A 12244-nucleotide genomic window follows, 5' to 3' on the forward strand; every position below is an offset into this window, starting at 1 on the left:
AAATCATATTGTATTACAATATAGTACATGCAATAATAATCAGATAACAGAACTGTATTACAAATTATATTTTCCCTTTATATATTGTACTTATTTCAGATTATATTCCTGACTTCCAGAAATTTAAACAATTCTTAATTCTGATGTTTAAACTACCACATTAAGGAAAAAGGAATGTTTGATTTTATAAGCAGCTTTTGGCAGAAAAGAGCTGTCTGCGGGAGTCTCCTCGTGTCTTCTCACTAACTTTAAACCAGGCACCTCCAAGCTCTAATCATCACTGGCCTGAGCACATCTTTCACATCTTTTGATTATACAATACCTTGCCTAACTTGTTGGTTCCTTCCATAGATCAAAGAAGTAGAAATGAAGAATAAGTAATTAACAGATGACCAGGTCTCTTCTCTAGCTTTGCCTTCAGTAACCTCATGAAAAAAAAAAAAAAAAACGTGCGAACAAACTGTGTGAACAAGAGAATATCTAAACAAAGACCACAAGACGTTGCCAAGCCTGCGCGTAGTGAAGGATGGCACGGACTCTGACACCCCATTCCAATGATTCACTGAGATTATTTCCCCTCTTCCCTTAAAACTGTCATGACCAAGCAGAAATGTCAGAATTGCTTTTTGGGGACATGAGTTCTCTGTCTTCCCAGATTGCTGGCTTTCTGATTAATAGCAAGTGAGCTTTCCTGGTGGCTTAGATGGTAAAGAATCTGCCTGCAATGCAGGAAACCTGGGTTTGATCCCTGGGTTGGGAAGATCCCCTGGAGGAGGGCATGGCAACCCACTCCAGTATTCTTGCCTGGAGAATTCCATGGACAGAGCAGCCTGATGGGCTACAGTCTATGGGGCTGCAAAGAGTTGGACACGGCTGAACAATTAACACTTTCACTTTCTGTGGATCCCTATACCAAGGCCACAGATATGGAGCCCCATACCAAGGTCATCTCCAGAACTGACTGAGCCCCATAGCAATCACTGCCATGAGACCCCTCGCCCCCCTAGACTGGCCAGCTCCCTGACCCCATATTAGGTAAAAATACCCACCCTAATCAATCACCTAATGCCACCCTTCCAGTAGGAATTTTCTTTGTCTTGAGCCTATAAAAATTGGCTACTAATGCACAAAAGGGGTCAGCGTCCCTTGGTCTGTCAGGAGGTCGACCCGCAGTGCTTGCAGTACCCTCATTACCTCTGTTTTTTGTTGTATCTTTGACTGGAACACTCTCCCCTCGATATGTACCTCGCTCATTTCCTCACTTCCATCAGCTTTCTCAAGTATTTGCTTAGTAGAAAAGATTCATTGACCCAACTTCAGGCAATCATGCCTTCATTCCTGCTCACTCTCTCTTATCCTGCTTTCCTGTTCTCCATAACTGTGCTTCTCAAAATTCAGCGTGCAAATTAATTACCTAGGGATCTTATTAAAATGTAGATTCTGATGCACTGGGTCTGGAGTGGGGCCTGGCATTCTGCATCTTTAACAAGTGCCCATTTGATATCAATCTGTGGACTAAACTCTGTAACTCTGAACAATATTGAGACAGTATCTGTTTTCTTTATTTGCTCATCCTGTTTCTCTTCCAATCAGAGTACAGCTGAACTTTGATTAACACTGAGGTTAGGGCTGACTTACTGCACAGCTGAATATCCAGTCTGCTCTGTGCACTTATGTTTCTGCCATTTAGGCAGCTCCTTCACATGCACAGATTCAACCCACCATGGATCATGTAGTACTGGAATATTTATTATTGAAAAAATTCTCCACATAAGTGCCCCGCATAGTTCAAACTCATGTTGTTCAAAGGTCAACTAGAAGGGTTTCATGAGGGGAGGGAACTTACTCTATGCTGCATTCTCAGCACCTAGTATAATGTTCAATACATAGAAGTTACTCAATAGATATTAAGTAGATGAATTAATATGTTTCTGGAAACTGAAACTGGAACTTTGAATCTATTCTCCAACAGAACTGTTATAGTCACATCTAAGAACTTTACAGGTTAAATAGATTTCTGTGCCCTGCCTTTCAAAACTTTCAACCATGTGAAAATAGCTTAAACAGGAGCATAAACCCATAATTATATCAGAGTTCAATAGAAACAAATTATTGGAACCAAATTTCTTTAGAGTTAGAGAATCTGAGGCTGAATATGAGGAGAAAGCTAGAGAACAAACACCAATAAACGATTATATAGGGACAAACTATGCATGTGTGCTGAGGGAACCAAAAATTACAGGTCATAAGAAGAAATAAACCTGATATAATTCATTGAAGATAAACACTGATAGAGAAATTTTAGTGTCCCAGATTGACCAAAAAAGAGGAAGAAGAAAGAATTCTCACACATCTTTTTAAAGTATCTGATATCAAATTTAACTCTGATGTCTTCTTAGAAACCCCAGGGGTACACAAGACACACTGTTCCCAGATTGTAGAGCATCTCTAACCTAAGCGCTGTTTATGCCTTCTACTGAATTATCATTGTGCTACCTTGGGTGATCTTTCCATTGTGGTATATTTCTAATTGATATGAAATAAAAATCAACTTTACCTGAAGAACCATAGTTAAATACTGCAAATATCTGATCTTTGAAAAGTAGAAAAGGGAAAAAAAAGAAGCAAAAAACAAGAACAGAAAAAAAGAGATGTTTTTTAGTTCTATCTAATTATAGAATTGGTATAGCAGAAAAATTTTTTGGCTCCTTGCCCATGGGACTCAAAGCCAGCCTTAATATTGCCATGAGATTTTATGCATACCTTCTACTAAGAAATGAATAGAAAGTGAAAAAAAATAGACTGAAAATATGCAGTAAAAACAAAAGTTAAAACTACAGCTAAATGAAAAAACATTTCTCCCCCAAGTCTACTTGTGGTAGTCATGGTCCATTTTCCTTTTTCTTGAACTAAAAATGGAAGAGCTCTTAAGACTGTCTTCAGATGGAACAGAGGGAAGTGCTAGGGGGACTGTGTGTATTTCTGTGGTTTGGGGAATTTTTATATTTTTGGTAACACTGCATGGCTTGCAGGATCTTAGTTCCCTGACCAGGGATTGAACCTGTGCCCTCTGCAGTGGAAGCACAGGGTCTTAACCACTGGACTGCCAGGGAAGTCCCTGTGTGGGCATATTTGAATAAGATTATCTAAAGGATATAGGAGATGGGGTCCTTACATATTTAGTCTTGGAGGCTCTACCCTGATTCCCTCTTCAGGAACAACACACCCATCAGTCCGACTAGAAGCACTGATAGTATTCCTTACTGAGAATTGCCTTTGGCCCAGAAGACTCTTCTAAGATTTCCTTTTTCCTTCCAGTGGGCAGCCCCTGGGCAAAGGCTGGCTGGTTCAGGAATACAAAGGCCAAGCTCTATTCTTGCCATTCAGGAGGGCTCTGGACAACCTACTCAGCCCTAAGGCTCCTGTGGAGTGGGCTGAGGCCTCTCTTGCAGTCAAATCACCCTGCAGCCCCTCAGCCCCTTCTGCTATCTCTGCTATGGGTCTTTCTTCACTGTAGGTACATTTCTGGAGAGCACACCCGTATATACTTTGGTGACTCCATATGCTCAATCAATCTCTTTCCAAGGAACCTAAGCTCTAAGACATTTTGCATTGTAAATAACCCAAGTTTATTCCTATTTTCAGCATTGCAACTCATTTTCCCTTTAACCCAGGGAGCATCTCACTGTTGTGCTTTCGAGCAAATGTCCAAAGCCACAGAGGATGCGATCCAGCAGACTTACGTGCTCCAGTTGCTGTCAGTCCAGGGACTGGGCCAGGCCACTTTGCCCTCAGCTCTTGAAGTAAGTGGGTTACCGCCTTCCACTCCGAGCTCAGATCTTCTAACTTCCTCTTTAATAGAAAAGCATGCATGTTATTTATTCGATTAACATCTTGCAGTAACTTAATTCACCGAGTTATTAATTTATTTTGTGAATACATTATTGTATTTCTATCATATTTTACTTCTAAATTAACTTTTCTGGGTGGAATTCCTTTCAAAGGTATTTCAATTAAATACTTCAACCAACCTCACTACAAATTTTTATTGATTGTTTGCTGCATACAGGCTCTTGCTCCAGGCACAATTTCATTGAAAGGACAAACATAGAGTGCAAACATTATTGAAAGCAAAACAAATAAACAAAAAATGTCATCTCAGCAATTGGCTTGACTGTTTTAAATAGTATCTAGTGTGGCTGCATACCAGAATTTTCCAGAGGATGTTAAAATTATCTTACTGCCCTGGCTCACTCCAGATCAATCCTATTAGCAACACTTGGAAGGAGGGGCTGAGGTACACATGGGGATAAGCCTCTGAGTCCACTTCAAGGAAGTACTCTTGTCCCAAATGGTGAAGAACATGTCAGTAGACATCCTTCAGGTGTCAGGTGTCAGTTCCTTCTGGGACTGTCTCTGCTATGGTGATCTACCTTGCCTAAGGACTTGCCCTTCCCAGGGTGGCCCTTATTCAAAGACTGATCAAGGTGAGAGTATAAAGGCTCAGCCAATTTGGTTCAAAGCAGGACCATTTTGAGGGTCATTTTAGCTGCAGTAGGGTCAGCCAAGCCTGTATATGGTCAGTGACGTGTATATGTTAACAAGTGGCTCTCTGGGGAAAACAAAGAAACAAATTGATTTTAGTGTTTGCTAATTTCTGTGGTGTAGATTGTCCAACTATAGCCAATTTTAGTTACCAAAAGAACATCAAGTAGCTCACAAAGTGTCTGGAAATTTGCTAATAGGTCCTCAGGAACAGATCCAAGCCACTTCCAGTGTAACGCTGGATAATCGTAAGATAACTTACTGTCAATAGAATGTGAGGAGAGGTAATATCTGTCAGTTCTGGGCTGATCCTTATAAAAATTGAGTGAGGTTTCTCCATCCATTCTTTCCCTTTCCACTAGCTGGAAGCAGAGAACTCAAAGGTCCTAGGTCAAACTTTCTCAGTGGATTGGGGGGATAATTTATCATAATACTTTGGAGCAGTGGTTCTCATATGTTGGGGCCATCAGAATCACCTGGAAGACTTGGTAAACCACTGACTGCTGGCTTTCATGGAGAAGGCAATGGCACCCCACTCCAGTACTCTTGCCTGGAGAATCCCATGGACGGAGGAGCCTGGTAGGCTGCAGGCCATGGGGTCGCTAAGAGTCAGACATGACTGAGCAACTTCACTTTCACTTTTCCTTTCATGCATTGGAGAAGGAAATGGCAACCCACTCCAGTGTTCTTGCCTGGACAATCCCAGGGACGGGGGAGCCTGGTAGGCTGCCATCTATGGGGTCACACAGAGTCGGACATGACTGAAGCGACTTAGCAGCAGCAGCAGCAGCTGGCTTTCAACCTTAGAGTTATAGATTCAACAGATCTTGGGTAGGGCCCAAGAATTGACACTTCTAACAATTTTCCAGTTGATGCTGATGTTGATGGTCAAGGACCAGAGCCTAAGGCATCCATTATAAGCAATGAATTACCTAGCCATCCTCAATGGAATAGATATGTATCATCCTTGATAAAAATAAGAAAATAGGTCTTAAATTATTTTCTATAGGACTTAATTTTCTTGAAAAACCCCACTTAAGCAAAGCTGCAAAGGGAATAAATACTAAAATAAATAGTAAAAAGTTATCACTTCCTATTTTAACTATCATCTGTGCTCTTAAGGTAATTTATTCTGTCTGACCTCATGTCAAGTCAGGGCTTTTAATTTCTTCTCCCAGAGTATATGCTGTCAAACATTTACTATCACATCAATGAATATTATTTCTTTTTATTTATTAAAACATAAGCCTTGAATCTAAAAGTGAACAACAACAACAAAATGCCTCTGATCAGTGAGGAAAAACTACCATAGAAAGTCATGACACGTGGAAGATATTTTTCTGTTCTGACATCAGAGCTAAACATTGAGAATTAAATATCATCCAAGGCTGGTGAATTTATATATATATATATATATATGTATGTATGTATTTGGTCTTTTGATTCCCCTGCTAAATTACAGTGAGTTTCCAGGGAAAGAATAATAAGAGGAACTAGAAGTTGTTGATAACAACAGCAACAACAAATAGCAATAGATATTAGGGAAGAGACAATAAATGTAAAAGTAGCTATCTGAAAACATCATGATCTTAGGTCACTTATTGAAGGGATAAGGGTGCGGCAAATGGTCTTATACGTTATATAACCTATAGGAAGTCACCTGTATATGCTGAGAGACAAAGAGGGTGAGAGGAAGAGAGAGAGATTAGAGATTGACTTACATACTGCTGAGATCTGCCCACTCTTACACTCAGCAAGCATATGGCCCCATAGTGAGTAGGCGAGGAGAGATGGGAATTTGCTGTTTCTACAGTTGGCTTTGGTTTCACTTTCTTCTCATGGTGTAAGCATCTCACTGCACTGAGTTAGATTTTAAATATTTAAAGTATTTATCTAACAGCCTGCCTCTGAAATAAAATTAACTATTTCATCTGGGTCTCAACTGAAGATGCAGTGATCAGTACTGAACTTCGTACTCCATGTGCACAATGAAATTGAGCAGGACCCTGTGGGGATCCTGGGCACAAAAACCTTTCTCTGTCCCTTATTTCTTGTTGGTAGGAAATACGCTTCATTCAGCCTCCATGACTTTCCCTGTGTTCCAAAGCTCAGGTTCAAATAGTTGCTAATCAGGAAAGGGACGGGATGCAAAGACAAGGGAGAAACAGGCAAGAAACAGCAGAGCAGCCTTGATGCAGGTTCTTGGTTCCACCTCAAGGGATACACAGACAATATATTTGAGCTCTTCTGCGGAACTAAAACCTCCAACAAATGGAAGATGTTAACTACTTGATGAAGCATTCTTCATTCCAGAGACAAGGTTTGATAACCTCAAGATCCACAGAAGCTCATCAGGAGACCCCTGAGGCCAGATTAAAGAAATGCAGGCCTTGCACACACCCTTATCCTTATCAGCAACTCAGCCCTTGAACCATTTCTATAAAACTCCTCACCCAATTCCCCCACATAGGGACACACAGTTTTGCCTGGCAAAGCGATAAAGCTAATCTCTTTTACTTCACCCAAAACTCTGTCTCTGAGATTCAGTTTGGCACCCATGCTGAGAAGCTTTTTCAGCATCAGTAACTGTACAATGAAACAGAACAATAATTGATGCTTATAATGATGACCCTGAAAATTAAGAAAGTTTTAAATTACACTACGTTTTAGTATCTGAAATCCTGGATTTCAGCCCTAACTCATTACACTGGTTTTGTGATTACTAGCAAAATCAGTACTCTTGCCTGGAAAATCCCATGGACGGAGGAGCCTGGTAGGCTGCAGTCCACGGGGTCGCGAAGAGTCAGACACGACTGAGCGACTTCACTTTCACTTTTCACTTTCATGCATTTGAGAAGGAAATGGCAACCCACTGCAGTGTTCTTGCCTGGAGAATCCCAGGGACGGGGGAGCCTGGTGGGCGGCCGTCTACGGGGTCCCACAGAGTCGGACACGACTGAAGCGACTTAGCAGCAGCAGTAGCAAAATCAGGTAGGTCAGTCAAATTCATCATCCTTGAAACATGTATATAATATTACTACCTAACTCATAGCTTTGTTGGATTAACTAAATGAGATCTTTTATATGAAAAGAACTCTGTGAACTGTAAAGTACTATAAAATTGTTCGTTAGTTATTATGCACTGCTTAATGAAGCAAAACAGAAGATAGTCAATAAAAGTTTTCATTAAGATAGTTAAAATTAAAATATTTCAGTGCTTAAAAGATTTGGTTTAGGTTATCCTGAAAATAACATGTTTATATATTCAATTCTCTTTTATTAATACATAAAACTCTGAATGGTCTATTCATTTATTAGAATGTTATTTTGCCCATTGTTTTTTCCATATGGGTAAATAAGGTTTATATGATTTCAGATGTAGAAATTTAAAAAATTAAGTAGTAGCCCCCAGTGTACCACAAACATCTGATACCACAAAGAAGCTCAGAAGTGTATGTTAACCAATCTTTCATAAATATTAGCAAATGATATCACATAAAATGGCTGTAGATTTTGATTCAGCTGGTCACAAAAACACTCTTGCAACTTTTCAAGTACCTGCTGCACTTAGAGTTGAAATTGGCTATTTATATATTATGGATAAATATATATTATGTATATATAAATGTATATTATTTATTATATTTATACTATTGGTATTATTATTAAATTAATTAATTATTACATTTATTATTATAAATATAATAAATAGTATATTATATATAAATTTACATGTTTATATATAATAAATAATATATATTATAACATATATATATTCTATTTCATTTGGTTTTGCTTTCCTTTTTTGTTCCCTGGCCTGTGCCCTTATTTTTTATTCTCTCATCTTTTCTATTCGGCTGTAAAGTTCCTTCAGATAGCAAAAATGTTTGGCTGCAGCAACTAATGCAGCATTCTTCACATAATAGACTTTAAGCCGCACCCATAAAAAAATGTAAAAGGTAATGATTTGCTAATGATGTTAATCTTTAACCACATTTAAAGGAATCAAATGCATGTCTAAATTCCAACATCTTTAAATATAAAATCAGTGGGATACTAGTTATGAAGTCCTACTCTTGATTAGGTGTCCAGAGTTTTCAGACTTTGAATATGCTAAGCAAAACTGCAGATCCCAGGATTTCCTCACAAGAGCTCAAAACTCAACAGTCATAGTAGATTCATGTTTTACCAAAAAGGTGAAACTCTGAGATCATTTTTTTTAAAAGGGAAAAATGAAATTCATTCTAGGGGGCATTTGTACCTGAGCATTATTCTCTATTGTGTGTGTGTGTGTGTGTGTGTGTGTGTGTGTGTGTGTGTTTATAATTTCCCTGGAGTTAGTCATTAAATGTTAAGACAATTATATCAAACTGTGAAATTTCTTCTTTATGAAGAGTGAAAATTAATTACAAAAAAATTATTTCTGAATATAGGTTCCTTTTTAAATGTAAAATGGAATTTAACTCTGAACTACTTATGTTTGGGATATTCAAAATTTTTAAATCTTGTATTTTTCTCTTGTGTTAATGTTTGGCATGATATTAATGTCTGTTATATAAATAAATAAATCATCCTATGACTTTATATACATAGACATACATATGATTATTGTAACTGAAACATCTATGTCTCCATGTCTGTGTCTATAAATGCAATTAATACAACTGAGGACGAGAGGTGAAATTCAGATCTCTAAAATGCTTGTCCAGTTTCAGCATGAGCTACTGAGTAAGACTAAATTGAGACTCTTTCCCAAAATATTTTCTCACAAAAGAGTCAGTTCATATTAGCTTATAATGTCTTTTGTGTTTCAATTGTTTTATTTTGAACAACAAAGTTCAACAGTACCCTGAAATACTCTCAAGAGATATGAATTTGGGATGCATAGAGAAGTTATCTGCCAGAATTGGTTAATAAAACAAAAAGGAAGTAAAGAAAATTGATAAACTATTAACAATTATTCCTAGGGTATACCTTCACATTTACCAGTGGTAAAAGTCATTGTAAACAAATGTTTTAAAGATAGTTTTAAAAAGCTAAACAATAAGTTATTCTGATGGGGTGATATATAATTCACATCTAAGAATAATGAAAAGATTATCTCTCCTAATATTTTGGGAGTGGGCACTGAAGTTAGGGATAAATATTCCAACGATAACATTGAGGAAGTGAAAACCAGGCCTTCTGGTAAATGGCAGTTAGCTAGGTATGATGGTCTCAAGTAAACATCAACAGCCACAGAAAATAAACTATACAGAGATATGGACATCCAAGGGCCATGTTTGGGGTAAGACAGAGCCAAGGCCATTATGCCACCACAAAAATGACAAATAGGAGGCACTGTTACTACTTCTTAACTCTGCCCTGCTTTAATCCTTTCACCTTCCAGATAAAAACTGGTAGGTATATTCTTAATTGTCTCTGGAGAGAAAGCTTTGACTGCACCATTTAATTAAAACACTGCCATATTGCAAATAACTTAGAAGGAAGACAGTAAGCTCTAGAATTCTGGAATATATGTGTGTGAGTGTATGTGTGTGCATGTGTGAATGAACTCTTTTCATAAAATACAAATGTGGCAAAAGCAATATTCTTAGTGTGCTATTTTATAAAATGTGAGATTTCAAATATTGGAAGTGCTAATCAATTAAGAAATTAAACATAACTAGGCATTTGACAATCTCATCCACATTCCTAAATGATTCTATCAATTGCTCAAAAATTTATTATAAATTTTATCTTCTCATTGGGAAAGCGGGGTTCTCCTTATATTCAGATCAGATCAGATCAGTCGCTCAGTCATGTCCGACTCTTTGTGACCCCAATAATCGCAGCACGCCAGGCCTCCCTGTCCATCACCAACTCCCGGAGTTCACTCAGACTCATGTCCATCGAGTCAGTGATGCCATCCAGCCATCTCATCCTCCGTCGTCCCCTTCTCCTCCTGACCCCAATCCCTCCCAGCATCAGAGTCTTTTCCAATGAGTCAGCTCTTCGCATGAGGTGGCCAAAGTACTGGAGTTTCAGCTTTAGCATCATTCCTTCCAAAGAGTGATTAGCACTGATTCAATCTCTCATGGTCAAGACTTTTTACTCAGTTGTAAAACTTATTTGCATTAAAAAATGAAATTCTGATACCCATCTATTAATAAATTATAAAATCTCTCTAATACTGTTACTCCCTATAATTCTTCCCTGAACTGTTTCTATTACCATTGACATGGAAATTGTGTTTATCAAATGAGTCAATCAAAATGGATCTGTTTATCTGGGGGATAGACTCATATCTGTTATCTTGCTATTGATTCTGATGTTACCAAAAAAAAAAAAAGTTACACCATGTAAATGAGATAGCCTGATAGATGATTTATAAAGATCCAATTACTGTTATAATGTAATGTGTAATTGGGAAACATTTTCACCAACAAGACACCACTTGACATTCTATATTGTATATAAATTTTTGGATGCACATCTGTTGTGAGTGATATATTTTGAATTATCAGGCAAAAAAATAAATAAATAAATAAACCCAAAGAGTTTTTCAAAATTTCAAATGTTGATGTTGGCAGTAGAACAAACTCAGGAGGGGGGAAAAAACAGCTTAATCTAGTTAATTAACAACAAAACAGCTGGGAAAATGAAACATCCCTGGTTGTGACTGACTATAATTGAAAATGACTAATGATGCTGTCATTCTGCAGCTTATATCGGAGGAAATGATGCCTGGAAGATGGTAATTGCCCTCTTGACCATTTGTTTATAGCAATTATTTTTGTGTTAAAGGTTGGGGTGGAACCCTTTGGCCAAATATAGAAAGTTCCTAACACCTCATTTTTTCTCTTAACATTAAAAAAAAAAATTCAAAAGCGGTAATACAACATATTATTAGATTCATGTTAAGATTTTTCTGGATAATTTAAAAAGTTAGCAAAGCAAACCAGCTGGTGTGATCTTATCACTTCACCAAGTAACTAAGACATTTTAAATTTCATTAATGTTCTCGGTTCTAATAATGGAAGGTGATATAAGTATTTCAAAATATATACACACATTTAAAAAATTTTAACAGGAAGAGTGGCGTTCCAAAATTAAAGTTAAAGAAAGTGAAAATATAAGAGAATGCCATCCAAATGCTTAAGTTCTAAAGAACTAAACAATTTTTAAGTCAAATAACAAATGGCTTTTCTTTTTTGTAGTAAATATTGTTGCTACTGAGGGCAGTTGTCTTTGTTGCTTTTTAACTGCTAAATTCGGGGCTACTGAGGAACCTGCTCATTACTCTCTGAAAATGGAACGTATTAAAATGATTCCCCCAACAGCATTACCATAAAGTATTATTACCAAAAGTATAGCTTAAGCACAGTATTCAACAATTTACTGAACTTATCCAAGCAATCTTCAACAGCTTCTGAAGTTAAGAGAAAGGAACAAGGTACAAATCAAATGAAATAAAAGTGTGTGTGTGTGTGTGTGTGTGTAGGGGAGAGAGAGACAGAAGAGATAGAAAGCAAAACAAAGATGCTTACTTCTTCAATTATCTTAAGATTTTCCCAGTAAATTTGCATCACAGATCTAGTGCTACATTTATGTCATTAGTAGAACTGTCTCCTAATGTATGTTTGATCTTTAAGAGGAAGTTCTCAAAGAAAATAAGAAATTGATCAGTTATGGATGACAGAAAAATAAACTAAAATTT

General features: G+C 37.4%; 1 protein-coding gene across 10 annotated transcripts in view; it reads right to left on the bottom strand.

The window, feature by feature from the left end:
* DMD (dystrophin) overlaps positions 1-12244 on the bottom strand; it is a 2656945-nt gene that overhangs the window by 742754 nt on the left and 1901947 nt on the right. For all 10 annotated transcript variants that reach the window (XM_027533579.1, XM_027533577.1, XM_027533571.1 and 7 more), the window contains one exon: positions 3744-3852. In XM_027533579.1, coding sequence (XP_027389380.1) covers positions 3744-3852 — 109 coding nt within the window. The remainder of the gene's footprint in view (positions 1-3743; positions 3853-12244) is intronic.

This window comes from Bos indicus x Bos taurus, chromosome X (genome assembly GCF_003369695.1).
Source record: "Bos indicus x Bos taurus breed Angus x Brahman F1 hybrid chromosome X, Bos_hybrid_MaternalHap_v2.0, whole genome shotgun sequence".
NCBI lineage: Eukaryota > Metazoa > Chordata > Mammalia > Artiodactyla > Bovidae > Bos > Bos indicus x Bos taurus.